Below are 25,130 nucleotides of genomic sequence, written 5' to 3'. Positions count from 1 at the left end.
CTGGAAATATTAAAATCCCAATCTCTTTATTTTATTTCAAAGCAGATAGAGATATAAATAGAACCGCCGAAGTGCTCCGACCGGAAATCGTGCACCTTCGAGTTTTCAAATTCAGAAGAGGAGAAATGGGTTGCGCGCGCAACTCAGTCATTTACATCGTCTCCCACTATATTCACACGGACATAGCCCTGTCATAGGATTGCACCACATCTCGTTTCAGATCTGGGATCACTGCTCTAAAGGTGCACAGCAAGCCCAGGCTCGTTTTCCTCCTAGTGGGCAGAAAATTTGGCGACGTCTTTACGACATTCTTACGACATCTTTACGATAACTTTATGAGATCCTATGTCCTTGTCGTTTCGGTGTCTTTGCGATATCGTAAAGACATGGTCAGATCATACGACTTATTTACGATATCGTAAAGACACCTTAACGACAAGGACATTGGATGTCGTAAAGTTGTCGTAAAGATGTAACGATGTCGTAAAGACGTCGCTAAACTTTGCGCCCACTGGGCTCCTTCATCGTTGTGGAGAACTGCGCGAACATGCTGGACACATAATACCTCCCCCCCCCCCACCCTTTGCGACGATTCTCCGCAACGAGGGAAACCAGCCAGTGCTCGTAACGAGTGCCCCGAACTCTTCTACCCATGCGTCGCACTCGGTCTCTGATTCGTTGCTGTTCGAGCGCAATTTAAAATACTAAAAAATAACATTTTTATTGTTTATTATGAATAATGTCATTTTAACTTATATAAATGTATATTAGACCGATATTAATGAATCTTGATAAGAATACAAATTTATTATCTACATACTGTGTAAATAAAAAATTTCCACTTCACCCAAATATGAATGAAAATATTCTGCACAATATTTATAACATAACTGGAACGAAATTTGAACATTTCTCTACAATAAAATTAATTTAAATAATTTAATAAACTTTATATCACAAAATTTTTGAATAATGAAAAATATGCAAGAAAAATACAAGTGAGTACCAAAGGATATTTTTTATTTACACAGTATGAACTTAATAAATTTCTATTTTTATCAACATTCTTTAATATCGGTCTAACAAACATTTATATAAGATAAAATGACATTATTCACAATTAACAATAAAAATGTTATTTTTTAGCATTTCGAACTGCGCGCGAACAGTAACGAATCAGAGACCGAGCGCTACGCATGTGTAAAAGAGTTCGGGGCCAAGACATGAACTTCCTATCGTATGGAACGCGCGTGGCACTCCGCGAATCAGACAAGTTTAGCCACGTCATAGCGTAGCGTATAAATTTATAAATTATCATTAAATTTTTCCTCAGATGTAAGATAGATACAGGCAAATATTTCATATACGTAAATTATATTAATTTCCTTGCCTTTTTTTGACAAATAATTATTAGTTGGCTACTTTGTTAAAACTAAGGTAATAAAAGTTTTGAGCTGTCTAACGCTTAAACTTCTTTTATATTAATAATTAGCAATATATATTGTCGATACTATTGTTTACAGTCATCATGTCAATAAACATTTGATAGAACTCTGAGTTAAAGTTCAACTATCTTATTTAGCTTATCAAAGATTGCTTTTTTTCAACGTGTCTGTACTATAGAAAAAAGTATTATTGTAGGGCTAATTTCAGATCATAAAATAAAACTAAAAAGACTTCTGAGTAGTATACTAAAATGATACTAGTTTTTAAAGTGTAGAAATTTGTGTGCAGAAGGGGGGAGACTACTTGGATTGAATCCACTAAATAAAAGATAAAAACTGAGTTTAACTGATAGGTTTTGTAAGATCTTGCAAGTTCTTTGAATACACTTTTTAACTTTAGTGTATGCTTTAAATAAATATTATTTAAATAAGTTTATATTCCCTTGTACATTTCATAATTTTAATGTTTTAATGCTTTTTCAACGTTTTTATTTCTGGAACTGTCTAGTCTAGACTATAGTGCTTTCTTTCCTCTGTTGTCGCCTCGACAACAATATCATTTGCTGTTCCAGTGAGTATTAATGTAATGATAACCTGGAACTTAAAATCAACATAACAGAAATGATGTATTATATTTTTATTCTCTGTCTTGTAATATACATTGGAAATTCGGGTATTATAAAATTTGTCCATAAATTTCTCTATCTGCTTTACCTTGAGAAAACTAAAAGAGTCACGAAAAACGCTTCGGCTATGATAATTTCAAAATTAATTCTTCTATTACTCTTTTAGTTTCGCGTGAATGAAAAGTGATTTTTTAAATTGCAGTTCCTAACAAGTTTTTGTATCTCCTTCTTTCTTCTTTAGGATATAAGTAACCTGTCAATACAATCACGTCATTTATCGTCAAGAAGTGGACTATTTTTTTAGCAATGTCATGAACTGCTTTAAGAATGTCGCTAGGAAGTATTTTTTTGAGTAGATTTAATGGTTTTGCTAAAAGAATATGTTTTTGAATCTGAGCATCTGTTTTATTGTACACTAATCTTTTGAGAAATAAAGAAAGGTTTATTTTCTTCTGTACCATTTCCGTCGAGAATATCAGTTTCGACGTTTGGATAAGTTTGGAAAGATCTGACGGAGTTCGTAAACGCTGAAGACGATCCTTTTAAAGAAAATTAAATATTTTTTTAGATTTCTAGAATAAAGTTACACATGATTTATATATATTTTTTATTTTATGCTAGATAGCATCAAATGAAATAAAAATAGTTAATTTGGATGACAAATAATTATCGGAAGTCACATATGCGTATATGTATTACATGCGATAGTTTTAGTAGTTAAACTTAAAACTTAAAAGAATTCGAAATTGAAGAATTTTAATTTCAATTCAAGATTCAAATAATATAAATTTAACTATTATTATTTACTTAAATGTTTAGTATTCTACAATATTTCAAATTCTGTAGAAATTGAAGTCCAGGTCACAATGATGACATGGAAGTATTATGTTCAATTCGTGATTTCTTAATTATTATGAAGAAGGTACAGTTTTCGCTCTGGGAAAAAGTTCTTGGCAAGAATTTATTGATTATTGACTATTGACTATTGATTATTGACGACAATTAAGGAGTTTTTCGTAATAATAGCCCTCGACGTGCTGAAAATAGCTTAGTCTAATTAATTTTACCTTCAAGAATTACAATATTCTATTGATGGTATTGTTGAAGCATTATAGAATTAAATTTTCCTCGAGTTATTATATAAAAGTTTCATAATAAATCATATTTATCTGATATAAATTTTCTGCATGAAACATAATCTTTTCTTTCTTCAGAAATACTATGAATTGCTATTCTTGAAAGTATAATTACATACATTTTGCACAAGACCTGCTTTTCCAAATTAAGGTTTAATCAAAATTAATTATAATAATTTAAAATGTAATAATTTTAAATATTTTTTCTAGCTCATATAAAAGAAGAAGAACGTGTGAAAATCAGCAGTGGAATATTAATTCACCGAAATTATAATTGAAGAGTTCTAAATTCCAGTTATTTGCTAATAAACTGTTATGCAAGAGAAAATATGAGTAAGAGAAAAATGAAAAATACGACTTTCAGATTTCCTAAACCAATTTAAAAAATGTTTCTTTCACTATAAAAATAGATATTAGCAGCTGTCCTATTTTTTAAACTTCTAAGAGTCTTTTTACAGACTTTTGCATATCTTTAATATCAGCATTAGCGAATTTCGAAAATAAAGGGGGAGAGGGGGTGAAGTATGTGGATTTTGTGCAGATGGGCTTTTTTTGGATATTCTTAGTGTCAGTAATAGTAACTGGGTTAATGGGTTAGAGTGATACAGAAAAAATTTCGAATGAAAATTAAAATATTTGTTAACTTTTTTTATCACAACACAATATGGCCGTATCTTGTATTATTTGCAGGAAAAAGCTGACTATCATTAGTTATAGCTTTAATCAATTCTTTTTTAAGTAACTGCATACTTCTAGAAAGCTTCAATTCATAAATGTGTCCACTGGTATTTTGACTTGAATTTTTCCTACATGAGGCACTTTTTGTTGATTTTTTAGGAATAAAGCAGGATATTATATTTTCCTTGAATATCAGTTTTTTCCTCAAAAATCTTGTATTTTAAATCATTTTTATGATAATTTGCGTGAAATTGTTATTGTGAAATAAGAAAATCTACTGCCGTGCCAACAATCCGAAATTAGTTGGAAAGGTTAATAAAACTAATCTTTTAAATGAAAATGTAACTGAATTATAATATTTTTAAAATAATATTTTAATATATACATAGAAAAATTATTATTAAACCAATTATTATGTCATACAATTTTAGATAATGTAATTATTGTGTGATAAAAATAATTAAATATGGTTGTGCTCCTCCTTTTTGAACCAAATCAGGGTTTGCGAAAAAAATTTTCTGTGTTTCGTGGACTACAATGTTTGATAAGTATTTCTTCTACGTAGTAAGCTCATATCTCTACATACATATGTTTTAATTTTCTGGAAAGAGCCTAAGTCAGCTTACAGAGGAAGCAAAAATGTATGGTCTATCTTTTGAAAAATAAATGACAAATGAAATTATTTTTATAAGTATTATAGAACTATTAAATTAATTTATTAATGAAGCCAAAACTACTGAATTTCGTTACAACATTTGGATTGGCTAAATGCATTTTACTCTTGCCTCTTACTGATAATATTCGTTCTTTTTTCAAGTTTTCACTGAAAATATTTCAATCTTTTTTTCTTCCGTTTTTTTATTTCTCTGATTCATTAAACTTTGGATTGATATTGATCAAGTTACTGGTGTGTTGTTATAATACGTGTATTCTAAATTGAGATTCTCTTTTGAATGAATGATTAATTATGTTTCGAAGTCTCCGCACGTTCATATACCACTCACATTTGGGGTGCATTTTTAATATTATTTTCCTATAGGAAAATGGATTTGAAATATCGTTAAAGACAAAGTTTTCGTCGATAAGGCTGTCCTGAATGTTTAAGCGTAAATTACATTGTGCAGATGACGTTCTAAGTGCGATTATGAGCCAGAAAAAATTTAAAGAAAGAAACATTTGTCTTCATTTATAAATGACTTATTTCAACAGAATAGATATCATATGTACCTTATTATTGAGAAGCAAAGAAGTTTATGAGTAGTAAATACGTCTGAATATAGAGCTATAAATATTTTTATGCATATTATTAATCAGGTCTTCTGTTCAACAACATTTTTTATCAGTTTGAATAGCATGAAAACAAATTTGCAGATAAAAATATATGACCTCACTTAAAACGCAATAGCCCATAGGGCTGTTTGCCCTGCTTCTATTATAGTGCTATTTACACATAAAAAGGAGTAGGGCCAATTCGTTATTGTGTAAAGACTTTATTTATAATGCGACTCAGAACGTGACCATTGCGTGACATTTAGGATAAATTTGATACCCTTTTAATAAAATGTTTTGCTTGGGTAAAACAAAAAGTAGTATATTCCCTTTTTTTATTATCCAGGATATGAAAAATCTTAAAAACTGAAGGCCCATCATGTAAATTTTAATAAAAGAAATAACATTTTTAAGGACCAGCATGTTATTAAAAGCGCTTAATTCCATAATTTCACAAAATGGAGTATAATTAAGAATTCTCATATTTTATCAAGTTTTAATACAAAATAATATCAATTGAACGCATGATAAAAAATCATACACTGAGTAAAAAAGGTTATTGAATCAAAGTACGTACTTTCGTGCTCATTTAAGAACATATACCATTGATTCAAAGAAGATTTAATGAAAAAATAATCATTTATTCCGGCAATCTTCTTTTTTTCATGTTTTTCACTTTTCTGATGCACAAAACTTTAGTCTCATATTAATAAATTTATTCTTGCTCTCGTGGTTTTCAACCACGAGAGTTTTATTGTTTATCTAAACACACTAAATAATAACTGAACAAAAATATGCAATTTGCAACAGTTTTATTTATTCGCAAAATTTTTATTTACAATAACAATATATCATTTTTTCGAACTAACAAATGTTTACAAAAGTTTCAGGAATTATTTTCCCCAGTTATTTAAAATATAAAAAAAAATCAAACTAACTTTTTTTTTTAAATTTTGACCCACTAATATAAAAACAATTCTCAACTCTCTATTCTACAATCTATGTATTTGAATTTGAGCTAATCCATAAAAATATCACACCAAATGAAAAGCTTTCAACATAGAGGTTCAATTAACAAAATTTTCCAAATTTTTCTTATTCTTAAATCTCTGATATTAAAAAACAAAAGACCATCATTTAGAAAAAGCTCAAGTTAATCCCGACAAAAAGACCGACTAAAAGAATATAATAATTATACCATTTTCTCGATTATATCCTAGATTCCCATCAAATTCTTTTAAAAATAAATATTATAATGCCAAATTTGACAATTGGATGACAATCGGGTTCAAGCGGTTCTTGCAAAGCCAATATACGGGTCCACCGATACGCCATCTCTCGGCATGTCAAGTCTTTTATTCAAAGCATATCTATTTTTCCAATGCATTTGCTTGTTAATTTAATAACTGTGATGCTTGAACACTTTTTTTCAAGTGAACTTCCTTTTGGAATCCTTTTGACCAGGCTTCTTTCTTTCCTTATTGGCCAAACTCCGTTAAAAGTCAGGCTGTAAAAGTTCAATCAATTATAATTACATCTTTATTAGAATATTGCAAATAGAGAGATTTAATACTTACTAACTTAAATTTTTTCAATCATCTGGCTAACTACAAAACTTCGGAGACCCCATGAAATATCCGCGCAAATCGCACCGGACTGTCCGGTTTCGCCACCGATTTTTATAGTCGCCTCGAAATAAATATCATTTTCCATTTCAGTAAATATAATTGGAAACATGACCTGGAATTGACAATCAATACAATATCTGCACTATTATTTTAGGTTATCAGGTATTCTAAAATTTATTCATAATTTTTTTAATCTACTTTACCTGAAAAAAACTGAAAAAGACTTTCACGATAATTTTGATACCATTTCTTCCAACATTCTTTTAGTTTCGCGTAACTCATCCATGACCTCAAGAACTTGAACAGTGTTGATTTTAAACTGCAAAGTAAGTTTATCAACCGCAGTTTCTAAAGTAGTATCCGTATCTTCTTCTTTCTTTTTTGGGATATAAGAAACGGAATTGGTACATTCTGGATATTCATCGTCTAAAATCGGACTATTTTTTTGAGCAATTTCATACGCTGCTTTAAGAATTTCTCCAGGAAGCCTTTTTTCAAGCGGATTCAATGGTTTTACTAGAAGAATATGCTTTCGAATTTGAGTGTCTGTTTTATTGGACATTAATCTTTTAAGAAATAAAGAAAGTTTCATATGACTTTCTGCCATTTCCATGTAGACTATCAGTTTCGTCGTTCGGATGAGTTTAGTAAGACCTGCCTGATTTAGTAAACCTTTTATATCATGCACAGCTATACCAACCAACAAATTCATTAAAATAACAACTATAAAAATAACAAACAGGCTAAAAAGAATTTGCGAACAAACAGACAGATGATGATAAACAATAACATAACCACTTTTATTCCCTTCTGGATGGTTTACAAGTCCCTCAAAGTCAAGCTCTCCAGCCATCATCGTTAGAATTTTAATCATACCCGTTAAAAGATTTGCAAAAGCAGGTTCTCTATCGAAGATCACACAGAAGCTCAAAGTGAATCCAATTAGTAGTCCTGAATAAGCAAACAAAAGTTTTGCAAATTCAAATTGAATATGAGTAAACATCGCAACATAAGTCCCAAATCCTGGCAGTTGACCAATCATGAACATCAAGTTTGTCCAAGCGCAAAGAATAGAAAAAGCACCCATATACTTCTGCCAGTGATAAGTTTTTCCTGTATAAACATAAGATGTAGCGAATACGCTCACTATAACTATTGTATCCAGAATGTTGTCTATATTCCAGATGTACTCCTTACAGTTCTTATGCGTTATGAAACTCAGAATCTTTCTCGGTATCATCAAACAAACAAAAGCCAACCAGATGTACCATTCAAATTCCACAACCCGTTTATCAAAGTAATAACAAATTTTATTTGTACCATTATTACTAATAACATTTTCTTCATTTGAATTATAGCACTGATAAGCTAGAGCCGTTAATACATAAGTACTCATGACGATCAGCATGAGCGTATAGGCAAAAATATTGAGAAGGTAAAACTTTTTAATCCTTTCCCACTTTAGATAGAGAAATGCCGAGACTAGAGGATGAGATAAAAGATCTGTCAGATTCTCCTGCATAAAAGTGTTGATGAAACTAGTTTCGGGTTTGCCATCACTTGGAAGAAGAGAAGCGAAATCAAATCTCATCTCAAATTCCCTGTTTTTATTACCTGGCCGTTTCAACTTTATAGAAGAATCCATCTTCATTCGAAACTCTTGAAGAGATTCTGGTATTTTTCGAAGAATAATATTTAAGGCTGACACTCCTTTGCTAGTCGTTGCACTCACGTCAGCACCATTCCTAATAAGCATTTCAACGCACTCAGCATGCTCCTCTAAAGCTGCAACATGAAGAGGCGAAAACCCTGTTTTGTCTATTGGATTAACCCTCGCACCATGTTTCAGTAAGAGCTCTACTATTGTAATGTTTGAGCCAGGAGCCATTACGGCGTTATGCAGTGGAGTCCTATTCATTTCGTCCAATGCATTTACATCAACTTCAGGTTTCTGTAATAAGAGTTCACAACATTTTACCGATTGGGCACTACAAGCTACATGCAGGGGAGTTTCTCCAGTGACGTTTTTATATGTAGGGTCAACTCCTCGCTCGAGTAATAATTCTGCAACTGCTTCTGACTTTATTCTAATAGCGTGGTGTAAAAGTGGTATCATGTCTGGGTTCTTTGACAAATTATTCAAGTCACAACCATTATCCAAAAGAATTTCGGCAGTTTCAGGACGGTTTCCAGCTGCAGCTGAGTGCAAAGCACAATGGCCAAAACGAGGACTGATGTAATTCACATTTGCGCCTCTCTCAATTAGGTATTTTAGACAAGCAATTTCCCCAGCAAAAGCAGCATACATGACTGGAGTTGCATCTCCAAAGTCGGTACTATTTATGTCTACTCCAGAGGCTTCTAGTCGGGGTAAAAGGTGTGATAAACCCCGAAAACAAGCAAAGGCGAACGCAATACTCCTGAATTTATAGTCAACGTCTGGAAAGAGAATTCCATTCCTTTCTGGCACGTTACCATTCTCCATATCTGTGAGTATTTTTATTTCTGCGTCCCTCACCGTGTTCGATAATATAAGATTCATTATTTTATTTGCATCAATTTCTACGTCTTTTAGACGTCCAAGGTTTTCGAAGAAAAAGGACTCGTCTACAGGTGGTGGGGCTCCAACATTTATTTGTATTTGTTCAGAACGATTCGTTTCTGTGATGCTAATTGTTTGAGAATGCATTTTTCGTGGTGATTTTGCAGATTTGAAAGCTTTCCTTAGTCTGGAAAAGATTGAATTGCCTTTTTGTATCTGATCAGGTACATGACTTGCTGAATAATTCCTTTGGCTTCTGTCATTAGTAGGTGAAGACAACATGTGCATCTCTTTTATTTTAGCATTTTCGAAGGTATGCGAGCTTTTCGACTTTATGATTATAGGTGGCGGACTTTGAGAAATGCTATGAATCTGCTGACGACAATCCTTTCACAGAAAAATAGAAAATTAAACATTGTTTTTATATTTCAAGAAGGAAATTACGGTACGCAAGTATCAACAATTGATCTTGAAATTCTGCTAAACCTGAGTATAAGATTTTTCGTAAAATATAAAACTTCTCTTCCGTCATCAGCAAACTGTTGATTTTTAAGGAACTAGTTTTTTACATATTATTTCATAGCTGCAACTTTGAACTAAAATTTTATAAATTATCGAATTCTGATTATGTCTTCTAATTCAAAATTGAAAAATAAATTTTCTTAAAATATTATAATATTTAAAATGCAACTATCAGGTATTGGGAAAAATGTACTTAATCATGGTCAAGTATAATTTACTGGCACCGGTAAAGAAGGGTTTGTCGGCAATAGTAAAAATTTGTTCTACGGTTTGATACCAGACCCCTTAAGTCCTTTTTCGGAATTTGATCAATTATCGTATTTTCATTAAGATATTTATGAGACGACACAAAATGTTTAAAAGGAAAAGTAATTCAGAAAAGTAAATAATTTTCTTTGAAAAAAAAGAAGGAAGACCCGGTTCCAAATTGCTAAGTTCATAATAATCAAGTTATTAAAAAAATAATTTTTGCGATTATTTATGTGAGCAACCACATGGTGCCTTTTCGCTCCCTGCAAGACATTCTAATTGTTAAAAAGTTTAAAAAGGGGCTCCCTTAAGCAGTTATCTAATTTTTCTGAAAAGAGAGAGAGAGAGAATGTGATCGAATTATTAGAAAGGCGGAGGTGTAACACAATTCTCACTAACTCTTCTGGGTTGGGGAGCTTAAAAAGGGAGATGATATGTGACAAACTATCACCAATTCATTTTTATCGGAATCCGCCACTATAAACATGAGTGAATTAAAATTTTAGTCTATAATTATTCTAAAATAGCAAAATGAATATATCAAAAACTTTATAAAAATATAATTGACAGTTTTGGATTCGTGTCTCTAGCAACAAATTTGATTGAAAATTGCCTTAAACCTTTATCGCTAGGGATATCGTTATCATATCAAAAATTCGGTAGCAATTTTCTTAAATTTGGGGTAGTGTCATTGCAAATTTTTGGGTTAAGAAATTTTTTATTATTATGTACTTGAAATTAGTAAATGCGCCCTTTCTAATGCTTAAAGAATGATAAAAAACCGACAAAAATTTTGTTCATCAGTACCATTAAAAAAAGGTTTACCGATAGTTACAGTTACACTTTGTTTGTATGAAGGCACCGTCTAGTATTACGGATTTTTCTGCAATACTAGCCATGAATTAGCTGAAAATGGGTTAGCCTTTATAGAATTACAGTATTACTATTCATGGTTATTGTGGAAGAAGCTTGTCGCAAAAGGATAATGCTTGCCACAAAAATATTCGTTTTGCGAAAAACTAAAAAAAAACTGTTCTATTGCCAGTAGTCTAGGAGTTTCAATATTTCCAAAAACCCCGATAAAAAAAGGGAACACTGTTCTAACTGCAATAGGTTGCGATAGTACCTGCCGAACATGACCCTCTTTGACTCATATTTGCAGGTAAATGCCAAGAGTTCAGTTTTTTGGAAATAGATTGTTTTAATAATGTCCCAGAAGTAAAAACTTTAAGGAAAAATGAAAGGGATTAAATTATGCGTTAGTTCAAAATTAAGAAAATAATCTCATCCCTAATAAGTCACCTCCCGAAAATACCATATTTTTTTAGCTGACAATGCGAAAATCATGTTTTTTGAAAATAGCTCGTTTCATGGACCCCACAATGCTTCCAATGATAAAGAAATAACGGGAACTTAATTATGCGTAAGTTAAAAAAAGTTCCTATCCCTAACGAATTACGAGTAATAATGATTTTGCAAAGTGTACCTTTTTCCTATTTAGTAACTAAAGCGCACCGTGGTACGATACTTTGGACATTTTTAAGCATTTATTTACAGTATAAGCTTTTTAGTTAATTAAAAAAGAATTTTCAGCTATTTTTAATAAATGAGTAAGTAACTTTTTTAATAAATATATGTCCAACACCAATGGAATGTGCATTCATTGGACTTTTGACTGAAATTTATGTTAAGTAAGCTTAGTTTACTGTCAAAATGAATCGTTAATATATTTTGATCAATAAATAAGTAATCGTTTAAACAAATATATTTAAATTTCTTACCGCGTGTGCATTTTTGACTATTATTTCTGTTTGGAAGGTTTATTATGAGTAAAAAAATATGATGAAAAATTCTACCAGAGTAGTTCTACATAATAAATTGGTATTTTGTTACATATAATAAGCGTCATAAACAGAAATTGTAGAATAAAAGGTACATTTGATGGGTGGTGGAAATATATTTGTTTGAACAAATATTTATTTAATGATTAATAATGATCAACTATTTATTTTGACAATTAAGTAAACGTACCTGACAGAAATTGCAACGAAAAACGGCAATGAATGCACATTTGATAATGTGGTGAAAAAAGTTGTTGTTTAAACAGTTATTTATTTTGGTCCAATGTCAGTTTTGGACCCTTTGTGTATATTGGGTACTTGGTCAATTTTTTGTCACATGTCAGTTTCGGCACTATTTCATATGAAATATGAAATAATTTTTGGACCCTATGTCAATTTTATGTCCTTCGCTAAATCTTGGCCTATATGATATGATGCCCTGCGCCGTATTTGTGCCTTATATCAATGTTGAGCCTCACGACAATTTTGGGCTCCATGTCTATTTTGGGATCTGCGTCAAATTTTGGCCCTATATATATTTTAGGTTTTACGCTAAAATTGGGTATTAAGACTATCCTAAAAATGCGTCTTTAGAAATTCTGAACAATACGTAAAAATTAAAAAAATAAAATTGTACAACAAGAAAACTTTAGGGGCAAAAAACAGCAACATATATGTTGCCGGGGTATACACAGCTAGATTTACAGCCCTTTCTCAATGGGCATGCTCAATCAGGGCGATTTTTTCGATTTTTTTTTTATTAAACGTATTTGTTGTTTAATTATGACCCTAAAAGTTTTCCGCATCCCCACGTAGAAATATTCCCTGGAAAGTGCTCTACGGAAATTCTACGGAGATTTTAGCTGGAAATTGTACGGAAATTCCGGTTGAAAATTCCGTTGAATTTCCGTAGATATTCTAATAACTTTCCGTCTGCAATTCATAGCCTGTAATGGACTCTGGAAGTTCCTACACAATTTTGCTTTCAGTAACGCTACCCTAGGTCGACTCGGGTAGGTCACGACCGTCATCCCAACAAATTTAGTTTGCACCAGGTACAAAAAATATTTCTTCCTCGAAAAAACTGAGTTCTAAATAAACCTTAAAGGCAACCTACCCATATTTTTCATGACTCGTCATTAGACAATAATTTCCAAGTGCACCAGGTGTAAAAAATACATATCCCTCGAGGAAGTTAAGTTTTAAATGAACCTTGGAGGCAAACAACCAATTTTTGTCATGATTCGTCATTATGCAATAACCTTCAAGTGTACCAGGTGTACAAAATACATATCCCTCGAGAAAGTTGAGGTCTGAATTCACTTTGGAGGCAATCAGACAAATTCTTTCATTATCCTTCACTATACAATAACCTCCAAATGCATCAGATGTAAAAAATACATCTCGCTGGGCAAAGTTGAGTTGTAAATGAACCTTGGACGCAACCAGCCAAATTTTTTCATAATCAGTCACTATACAGCAACCTCCAGGTGCATCAGGTGTAAAAAATACATTTCCCTCGAGGAAGTTGAGTTTTAAATGAACATTGGAGGCAAACAACCAATTTTTTCATGACTCGTCACTAGGCAATAACCTCTACGTGCACCAGGTGTAAAAAATACATCAGCCTCGAGGAAGCTGAGTTTTAAATGAACCTTGGAGGCAAACCCTCGAGGAAGTTGAATTCCAAGTGAACCTTGGCGAACACCAATCAATTTTTTTCATGATCCGTTACTATACAATAACCTCCACGTTCACTAGGTAGAAAGAATACATTTAGAACTCAACTTCCCTAAGGGAGATGTATTTTTGATACCTGGTGCAGTTGGAGGTTATTGTACATTGACGAGTCATTACAAAAATTGGTTGGTTGCCTACGAGGTGCATTTAGACCTCAACTTCCTCGAGGGAGATGTATTTTTTTAAACCCGGTGCACTTGGAAGTGATTGTCTAATGATAAGCCATGACAAAAATTTGGTCGGTTGCCACCAAGATTCACATAAAATTCAAATTCCTCGAGGGACATGTATTTTTCACACCTGGTGCACTTGGAGGTTATTTTATAGTGATGTATCATGAAAAAATGTGGTTGGTTGCCTCCAAGGTTCATTCACAAATCAACTTCCTCGAGAGAGATGTATTTTTTACACCTGGTGCACTTGGAGGTAATTTTCTAATGACGATTCATGACAAAAATTGGTTGTTTGCGTCCAAGGTTCATTAAAAATTCAACTTCACCGATGGAGATGTATTTTTTATGACTGGTGCACGTGGGGATTATTTTATAGTGCCGGACCATAAAAGAATTTGTCTGGTTACCACCAGGGTTTATTTAAAACTCAAATTCGTCGGGGAAGACGTATTTTTTACACCTGGTGCACTTGGAGGTTATTATCTAATGACGAGTTATCATAGAAATTGGCTGTTTGCCTACAAAGTTCATTTAGAACTCAACTTCCCCGAGGGAGGTGTATTTTTTACACCTGGTGCATTTGGAGGTTATTCTATAGTGATAGATCATGAAAAAATTAGGTTGGTTGCGTCCAGGATTCATTCACTACTCAACTTTCTCGTGGGAGGTGTATTTTTTACACCTGGTGCACTTGGAGGTTATTGTATAGTGATAGATCATGAAAAAATTAGGTTGGTTGCGTCCAGGATTCATTTACTACTCAACTTCATCGTGGGAAGTGTATTTTTTACACCAGGTGCACTTGGGGGTTATTGTACATTGACGAGTCATGGCAAAAATTGGTTGGTTGCCTTTAAGGTTCATTTAGAACTCAACTTTCTCAAGGAAGAAATATTTTTTGCACCTGGTGCAAACTAAATTTGTTGGGACGACGGTCGCGACGTACCAGAGTCGACCTGGGGTAGCGTTACTATAGCAAAATTATATAGAAACTTCCAAAGTCCATTACAGGCTGTGAATTTCAGACGGAAAGTTAGTATAATTTCTACGGACATTCAACGGAATTTCCGTAGAATTTAAGTGGAGCAGTTTCCGGGGAATCTTTCTCTACAATTTATTTTTTCTTTCCCCTAAAAGAAGCTTAATAATAGTAATAATTTCGATTTTGTTTAATTCATTTAATTAAACGGTCCTCAATTTAAAAATCTCTAATAGAATGTTCTGAGCAATTGTCCGGATCTTTGTTTGGGTATGTGTAGATGTGTGTGGATATGTGTATTAGGGTGATCCAAAAATGCATGGCAAACTTTTTTTGCATGCTAGAGGGCAACGACCCCCTCCACCCATTTTATTCTAAATACGAAAAAAGAAATTCCCTAAATTTTAATTTTTTTATTTTAACAGGTGCCGTTTTGACTTGAAGTTTCCCATGTAAAATGCACGGGGAAAAATCACTTTTTTGAGTTTTTAGAATAACTTTGAGGGTTTGAAAAAATGTGACGGGAAAGTGTGGGGGTCTGTAGAGAATTATCCAACGAAGAATTTTATCTATCAGACATATGGGTTTGACATCCCTAACACACCTCCACAAGTACCTGGAAACTACCCTTAAAACCAAAAATATCAATTTTTCATGAAATCGATCTTTTGAACACTGCATTCTCGTATTTTTTATTTAAAATTATTAATATTAGTCTAGTGGATATATTTATTATCATTGGTTAATTAATTTTCAAATATTTAAACAAATGGAATTTGTTTAAATAATTTTTTTCTCGAAACTTCGTTCCCCTCCCCTAAAAATTATTACTATTAGTCTAGTAGAATATTTATTAACATTGATTAATTAATTTTTCATTATTTGAACAAATGGGATTTGTTTAAACAATTCTTTTCGAAATTTCATTTTTTCCTTAAAAATTATTACTATTGCTTTAATGGAATATTTATTAACATTAGTTCATTAATTTTCAATTGTTTAAACAAATAGAATTTCTTTAAATAATTTTTTGTATTAAAAATGAGTAATATGTCTTCAGTGGAATATTTATAAACATTGTTTAATTAATTTCATTTAAAAAAACTTTTTTTAATAAAAATTATTACTTAAATATTACTGATAAATAAATTATTATTACATTAATTATTAATTAGTTATTAATTATTACTGATAAATATTCCACTAGACCAACAGTAATAATTTTTATTTAAAAAACATGGAAACGAAATTATTTAAACAAATTTCTTTTGTTTAAATAATTGAAAACGTTAATGTTAATAAATATTCCACTAGACCAGTGGAATAATTTTTAAGGAAAAACGAATTTAAAAAAATATTTAAACAAATTCCATTTGTTTAAACAATTAAAAATTAATGAACCAACGTTATTGAATATTCCACTAGACTAACAGTAATAATTTAAAGGAAAAACAAATTAATTTTTGAAAAAAAATATTTAAACAAATTCCATTTGTTTAAATAATAAGAAATTTATTAACGAATGATAATAAATATTCCATTAGACCAATATTAATCATTTTAAGTGAAAAAAGATCAGAATGCAGTGCTACAAGTGTCGATTTCATGAAGAATTGACATTTTTTGTTTTAAGGGTAGTTTTCAGGTACTCGTGGGGATGTGGTAGGGGTGTCAAACCCATATATATGATATTCTTAATTGGATAATTCTCTACATGCTCCCATACTTTCCCGTAATATTTTTTCGAACTAAAAAATTATTCCAAAAACTCAAAAAAGTGATTTCTCCCCATGCATTTTACATGGGAAAATTCAAGTCAAAACCGGCACCTGTTAAAATAAAAAAATAAAAATAATAAAAAAATACGGAATTTCTTCTTTCGGATTTAGAATGAAATTGGTAGGATCGTTGCCCTCTACAAAATAAAAGCCTTTTTGAGCCACCCTAATGTGTATGGATGTTAGACTTTTTTGTGAACACGATAATTCGAAAACGGTTGTAGATAAATTGATGCAATTTAGAGGGCAGATTTTCTTCACTCATATCTTGAAACTCACCAAAAGAGTTTTGAAAATATTTATCGAATTTTTGTTTGCACTCTATAATGTTTTCAAAATCTGTTTTTCATGAAAAAAGTTTTTTCATTACCATAATTCAAAATTGATGAAAGAACGGCAAAGATTCCTTGGTTCGAAGAGAATTGATTGGTTATGGCAATGCATAATATTTGATAAAACTGTTTTTTATAGTACAACTTTTTCCATTAATCTAATCCAAAATTCATGCAAGAATAAATAATTTTTTTACCATAAATTTTCAAATAAAATAATTCTGACAATGATTGTAAAAAAGTCATAAAGTTGGGAAACCCATTTTTTGACATGTTGTTCGAAGTGTCCAAAGACGCACTTTATGGTCGGTTTCAATGGGCACACTCCATTAGGATGAATGAGACTTAATATTTTTACCAAGAGTGAATTGAAGCCATTTGAAGACGTTTATGTCAATAGATGTGTGTCTTTACTTAGTTTTCTACCCTGGAGTTCTTTTAAACTAGTTTGGCTCATCTTGGAATGAAAATTAGTAAAAAAAATTATCGTCCCAGACTTAGTGCAGGAAGTCAAGCCGCTAAGTTTTACAATAATTAATGTTTGTATGTTTCAAATTTGTTTACAGAAAAATTACCGTTTCCTCCTTCAGCAATACCATCAATAAACAATATCAGCAATTTTTAAAAGTATAACTTAATACGTTTTTCCCAAAACCTTACTCGACTCAGGTTTTGGCACAAAATTATCAAAAAAAACTTTTTAAACGGTGTTGTGCAAAGCAGAATACATTTTGAAAACATTTAACGCTGACAATACGCAGGTGCACTCTTGGACAACAAAATAAAAACCCAAAATGCAATATTTATACTAAACAACAATTTTAACAAATATTTTTGTTTTAATTTGAGATATGACAAGAAACTTTGCATTATTATTTATAAACATTATTTTTCTATAATTAAAAATTGAACAATAGCATAAAGAGTTCATTTTATCGTAGAAGTAATGAGTGTCAAATGAAAATTGAATCGGCTAATATAATGAGTTGTCGCGACGACCTTCAAGAAATAATGTTCTCAAAGTTAAATTAAATTAAACAATTTATTTATTATTATGTAGGGTAGCGTTACCAATTACCGAGGGTCTACATTAAGTCTCCATTAAGCCTCTAAACGAACAAAATAAGCGTTCGTGCCAAAATAGTGAAAACATAAGAAATTTTTTGTGACCTTGACAATTTTATGAGGGAAAGTGGTTCAATACAAAACAAAACAACTGCTATTTTTAATGAAAAAATAATTTTTTAGCATTTGAAATAATATTTTATTCATTTTAAAGGATTATAATGTAACATTTTTTTAACATATTTTTTCTTGCTGAAAAGAACAAGTTAGGCATTTGTGCACATTTAAGTTCAAAAAACAATTTTTATGGCGACTGGAACATCCTTCTTTTCCTCCCTACCCAGTGGGCATAAAATTTGGCGACGTCTTTACGTCATCGTTACGACATCTTTACGACAACTTCACAACATTCTATGTCCATGTCGTTACGGTGTCTTTACGATATCATAAATAAGTCGTATGATCTGACGATATCTTTACGATATCGCAAAGACACCGAAACGACATAGACATAGGATGTCGTATAGATGTCGTAAAGATATCGTAAAGACGTCGCCAAATTTTGTGCACACTGGGTATCTTATTTTCGATTTTTCAAATACACTATAATGACTTTTTTGTGGCCGACGTTGAACATTTTTCATAATTTTTTTAAACTTAAGCCTTTTTTATATCTTTCTGAACGAGGCAATTAAAACTGATTAGATTAATTAAAACTGTGGTAATTTCAGATAGTTTTATTCATTTATCTAAAATAAAAAAACAAAACGTCTACGCGAACTGAAAATATTTGGCCTACGTTCACCGAATTTCGGGAAACCTAGGCGGTCTTTCCAGTTTCCAAGAGCTCAGAGAATTTAGCTTTTGTATTAAATGATATTTTTAAATTAAAATTTTTTATCAACTTATCTAAAATAAAAAAAAACATGGACGATCATTTGAAATTATAATCGACCAGTTCTATTTACAGTTATCTGCTGCTAAGGGTGGTTTCCAAAAAGTTGACCACTTTACTTTAAGTCTCATTTATTTTACACCTTTCATTTCAATAATAAATTTTTTATAAAACTATCTTAGGAAAGTATTTGTATTAAAACACAATTTAATAGAGTTTTAAAATTGTATACGACTTCGATTAGAAATTAGAAATAAATAAGTAAGCAAAATGCCTTGTCGCGCACCTGTTCCAGACTACACAATTAAAATGAAAAATTGCTAATTAATAATAACACAATTTTGAAATATAGTAAATTTTAATATTCCAGAGACATCATCAATATTTTAGAAATCACTCTGAAGTCGGCCCACAAGTTTGTTGTCTTCTCGCGCTTTATTGCTATTTAAGGATAAAACTAGAAAATAATGCCATATAACAGTTAGGAAATTATTACTATTTTTGCGTAATATTTTTGTACAAATAGCCGACAACGGTCCATATTAATTTAGCATACTACAAAATAAAAGGATGTTTTAAAAAGCTAAAGTCAAAATCAAATAATTCGTAAAAATATTCATCTTTACTATACTTTAAAATATGTGTATCTATTCTGCCTGGATTATCAAAAGATTTTTGACCGAATTCATTTCGAACGGCGCAGGCAATCGTGTTCAAATCTCGGAATCATTTGCAAATTTAATATGTTGTTTTTCAAAAAGACGACAAGCATCTTACCGATCTGCCGAAACATTTTTTTGAACAATTTATCAGTATTTAACTTTTTTATATTGAAAATGCGGATTACTAAAAAATGGCAAACATTTTTGTAAAAGATAGGGTATTCTTTAATATAATATAGAAATTGATTTTTGTTCTTTCTGATTCCAGTATAATTTATCGTCCTCTATCGAAATCCGTTATAAAATTATTTAATGAAATTCAAAATTGCATAGAATGGGCATCTCTGAAAATATCCAAAGTCAATTTACTAAAAAAATAACCCAACATTTTGTTTAGATTTGCCTTAATATAGTGATTTCTAAAAAGATTTTACTTGAAAAATTCTTCTTTCTATAATTATTTTCGATATTTTTTCTGAAACGTGCATAAACAAATTTAATTTTTTTATTAATCATATAATTTTATGGTGCCATAAAAAACACAGAAGAATATTATTTAATGCGTTGAACAACTTTCGCATAAACAGTTTTACTTTGAAGTCAATGCTTTTGACATAATTGATATAATTCAATTATTTAACTTACTTCATTATTCTTCCACCAACAATTTAAAAAAAATGTTAATTTAAATCCTTTTTTATTTAAAGTCACACCATAAAATTGTATTGTCAATAAAACAAATGGAAGTATTTTGTACATACTTTTGCAAGAATTTCGAAAATAATTTGAGATAGAAAACAGTTTCATGAAACAATGTTCTAGAACTTTCGAGTATCAGACGAGAACAAGAAATTCTATAAGAATCAGAAATATATATATAAAGATCAAAATTTTAACAAAAAAGTATTACACCCTTTGAAAAACAACACATTTGAATGATTTAAATATTCTCTTGAGTTACCCTTAATAACAAAAGAATTAGGCGGTTCGGAAATGTTTTGTTTTTGAAAACCTCATTGTCTAACTTGGTCGAGTTTTCGGCAATCACTCCTTAACTGTTACATAGGTGTAGAAAAATATGAGTTAAAAAAACAACAAAAAATACTGTTGGATTTACTAAATCATTTTTTTTTAAACTTTCTTTCAGTAAAAAAAAAATAAATATTATCAGAATCTTATTTTTCTTAACTTTTTAGATTGTGAAAATGTTTAAAGGTAAAATATAATAAGCATACCAAGTTGAAAAGTTGCTTCTCGTCTTTTACGCCAATGCTATTGTATTCCATAACTAGATTTGAATTTGATGAATTTTTTTTTTCTCGTTCTCTCACTGATAATTATTATTCCTTTTTCAGATTTTTCCTCATAAAATTCCACTCAAATTTTGTTTTCTGATTTTCATTTTCCAAATTCACGAAACTTTTAGACAGGTATTAATCAAACTACGAGATCACAATCATCATACGTGTATTCAGACTTGAGACCCTCGTCGGAATGAATTACTAATGAAGTTTCGATGTCTAAGGGCGCTCATATACCATTCACATGTAGGGTGCGTTTTTAACATTATTTTCTTATAGGAAAACTTAATTTAAATCTAATTAAAGTGATTAGTTTTTGTTGACAAGTACGTTCCTCGCGATTAAGTTAATTATATAGAGCATGCAATAACAAAGAATTTCTATTGTTTTAATATTCTTTTACGCAAATTCGGTCCCTCATTTACATAATTTATTTTCTTATTCAGTTTTTCGAAAATTTTCGTTTCTAAAGCTTTAAGCCCATAGTTTATCACTTCTTTCTTTATTATTTCCACACTTCATCGAAAGCAAGATTATTAATTTTTTCTGCAACGCATAGATTTTCGCTTCTTTCTTATTTTTTAATTGATTATTTCCGAATGGTCGTAAAACTTCAGACCCAAAAGGTCCTTAATTTTATCAGGCTAATTTTTCATTTTCTCTGCCCATTAATAATTAAGAACAAAAATTATAATCTTACAAGATTTTTAATATTGCATATTTTATAAATATAAGAAAATGATTGAAGCGAGCTCTATAGAGAACTTATCTGCTGGAATTAGAAAAATTAAAAAAGATAGAAATTGTAGGTTAGAAAAGATTCTATCTCTCTTAGTGGGCCACTTTGCATTCCTTAAACGCTATCTTTTCATATCCCCAATATCAATAATTTTGTATCCTTTTTCCTACCTTTCGTGACCGAGGGTCCTTAACTTTTTCCTACTATATACTATTTCTTTAATATAAATTTGAATATTTGTTTATCTCTTTTTCTCTATTCCACGATAAGGTACTCTTATTATTTTCTACCTCTCAAAATTTGGAAATGCACGAAAAAAGTTGACAAAATCTTCAGATTTAGGTGAATAGATAAAGTATAGGATAAAATAGACAGGAAAGAATTGAACAGGACAGAGTAGAATTTAGATTGACAACAACATAGAGAAAGATAGAAGTAGCTAGAAAAAGGATATGATGAGATACGGAGGATAGTATTGAAAAAGATAAACGTGCATTTAAATTAACAACGACATAGCAATAGATCGACGATTGCAGATAGAGGATACGATGAGATAGAGCAAAGGAGAATAAAAAAGATAGATGGGAATCTAAGTTAACAGAGAGAATAATATTGACGTGGATAGATAAACGATAGGGTAAGTTAAAGAAGAGGGGATTAAATAAGATAGACGGAAAATTCAATTTATACAGAGATATACTCTGTTCAGCGAGAGAATGACCGACAGGAACGACGAATTTTCGTCCACTTCGCGCAAACTGTCATAAAGGCGTGGCTTAGAGATTTTAAATCTTCGGAAACCTTGCTGTGAAGGGTCTGAGTTTTAAGTATCTGACCTCTCTTTTTCCCAAACATCATCATTCTCAGATTTATATCCGTAGAAAAACTTCTAATGCCTGTTTAATATTTGTTAAACACACCCTTTACGGGGTTTACCACACCTTTTTCTGAAAAAACTGCGCGCTGACGATCATTCTCTTACTGAACAGAGTATAGTAAGCTATTGACGTGAATAGATGAAGGTTAGAGTGAGATGGAGAAGAAGGTATTGAAAAAGGTGAAAGTGAATTTAGATTGACAGATAAAAAAAAAGATAGACATTAATTGGCGAAAGATTCAGTTCAAGTTTACAAGAAACATCTCTTCCGCCGACCATGAAAATGGAAAATCAACACTATCGATCTAAGTTAACTCCTCAAATAACATAGAACTCTCAAGTGCATGTAATACTTCGTCTTGTAGTGAATCGGGTACAGTTTCCCCCGCTTTTTTTCCACAAAAATGAAAAATTTCAAAAACTGAACTCGGAGATGTTATACACTATCATACCGGACGTCTCAGGAATTTTTTTTGAGGGGTATTAACAAAAAATTGTATAGTGCTAAATGAAAATTTTATATATGTGCACTATTTTGAGGTTAGGGTGGTTTTTAAGCTCTCTGTCATTCTGATAATGTAGGTCTCTGTCGTATCGACGCTGCCAGTAGCAATCAAGAACAATTAAAGGAGAGAATTGTGACACACATGACCTCGAAATACATACATTTCAAATTTATCAAAAAAACAATTTTTTGAAATTAACGCACAAACAAAGTGTGCGGGGACGTCCGTTAGTATGTTCGCTTTCATTTGCCAGAATTTGAATACAAAATCTTTATTATTGTAGGAAAAAAGCCGAAGGAATTTAACACTGATAAAATCGATACTAATTCCTAAGCGCCACACAAATTAATCAAATTTAACAAAATAAAATTTTTTTGAATTAACCCACAAAAAAGCATGCAGGGACGTCAGTTAGCATGTTTGCTACCATGTCCCAAATTTTTAAGACAAAATATTAATTGTTCTAGCAAACAAACCGGGGGAACCTAAAACTGGTAAGGTCGATAATTTTCTAAGTATCATATGCCGTTAAAATTAAAATATTTTTTCTGAAAAAAGATCTTCTTTCGCTCCTTTCTTCTCTGTCTCCTATGATCGTAATTTATATTTTTTGACTGATATTAACACCTAAAGTAATTTCAAGTACAGTGAAACTCTTCTATAACGCTGATATTTGGGCTGACAACTAACTCATTATAGACTGCTCCGCTTTTGTTTGTTCACGCCTGATTGCTCGCTGTAAGTGACAGCCGCAGATCCCGCGCACCCCGCGTAGCACCTGCTACACCTACATGCAACGCTGCGTCAATTCTCGGTAGGGCTATAGAAGGGAGGGCTATTGAAGAGTTTCACTGTACTTCTTAGTTAGTTTGACGAGAGGAGTGAAGAGGTAACGCGGGGGTGGTGAGCTGCGCTGTTGAGTTCAGCAGTAAATGGTCTGCGCAGTGCACTGTTATAGCGCATGAATCTATGCTAGAGACTTCTACTGTGAATAAAACTACACCGTACAGTCCTTTGGAACATTGGCCTACGCAGTAGATTCATGCAATGCATAGGGCTGCGAAATGTAGTTGTAAGGGAATTAGGCATGCATATAGACTACATGGTCGTACTACGCAGATGTGTGGTACGATTATGAGGTACATAGGGCTACGCAGAAGACTTATACAGTAGGTGGAACTGCGCAGTGATGTTGCACGACACTTATGTATGCGCAGTCGACTTCTATCGTACATGCGTTTGAACAGTACTTTAATTTATTATGCATGGTGCGCAGAATAATTCTACAGTACGTAATGTTGCGCTGTGGAGTTATACGACACCGTGGCTTTCAAAGTAGGCTTAGAAGACACATAATTGTGTGCAGTGCAGTTCCATGTTACTCAGGTTGCGCAGCATAATTTTTTAACACATATAGCTGCGCAGTGAACTTTGTACGACACTTATGAATGCACAGTAGACTTATGAGGCACATGAGGATGCACGGTATGGGTGCGTGTTACTAAAGCTCCTAAAGATGCACAGTAGACTTATAAGGGACCACAGTGCAGTTCTACCACATTTGCGGATGCTCATTCGACCTATAAGGGACATCTGGTGGTGCATATTTCTTTAGCTCATACGGCTGTGCAGTTCAGTTTTGCGGCAATTGTGGATGTGCAGAAAGTTTATAAGGTACACAATCGTGCGATGACAAGCTTACAATGACTGGTGACAAAAATAACTTAGGTCAGGCACGACCCCCTTTCCAGCGTGTCATGGGGGCGAGAAGGCGCCCCTGTGACTGGTCCCAGAAAAAACTTAAGTCACACATGACCCCATTTTCAACGTGCCATGGGGGCGGGAAAGCATCCCAATGACTGGTCAGAAAAATAACTCAGGTCAGACACGAACCCCTTTCCAACGCGTTATGAGGGGCGGGAAGGTACCCTTGTTATTGGTCCCAGAAAAAACTTAGGTCACACACGACCCCTTTTCCAACGTGTCCTGGGGGCGGGAAGGCATCCCAATGACTGGTCACCAAAATAACTTAGGTCAGAGACGACCCCCTTTCCAACATGTCATCAGGGGGCGGGAAGGCACCCCTGTGACTGGCCCCAGTAAAAACTTAGGTAAGACACGACCCCTTTTCCAACGTGTCATGAGGG

General features: G+C 32.1%; 1 protein-coding gene across 1 annotated transcript in view; it reads right to left on the bottom strand.

Moving 5' to 3' along the window:
- Nucleotides 1-7,008: 7,008 nt before the first annotated feature.
- Nucleotides 7,009-25,130, bottom strand: part of LOC117169920 (transient receptor potential channel pyrexia-like) — a 25,679-nt gene continuing 7,557 nt past the window's right edge. Inside the window, exon 3 of the mRNA XM_033356430.1 lies at nucleotides 7,009-9,711. Within this exon, the coding sequence (XP_033212321.1) occupies nucleotides 7,009-9,711 (2,703 nt within the window). The remainder of the gene's footprint in view (nucleotides 9,712-25,130) is intronic.

This window comes from Belonocnema kinseyi, chromosome 3, assembly GCF_010883055.1.
Source record: "Belonocnema kinseyi isolate 2016_QV_RU_SX_M_011 chromosome 3, B_treatae_v1, whole genome shotgun sequence".
Classification (NCBI taxonomy): Eukaryota; Metazoa; Arthropoda; class Insecta; order Hymenoptera; family Cynipidae; genus Belonocnema; species Belonocnema kinseyi.
The sequence above is the reverse complement of the archived record's forward strand: the minus strand, read 5'-3'. Positions and strand labels throughout refer to the sequence as shown.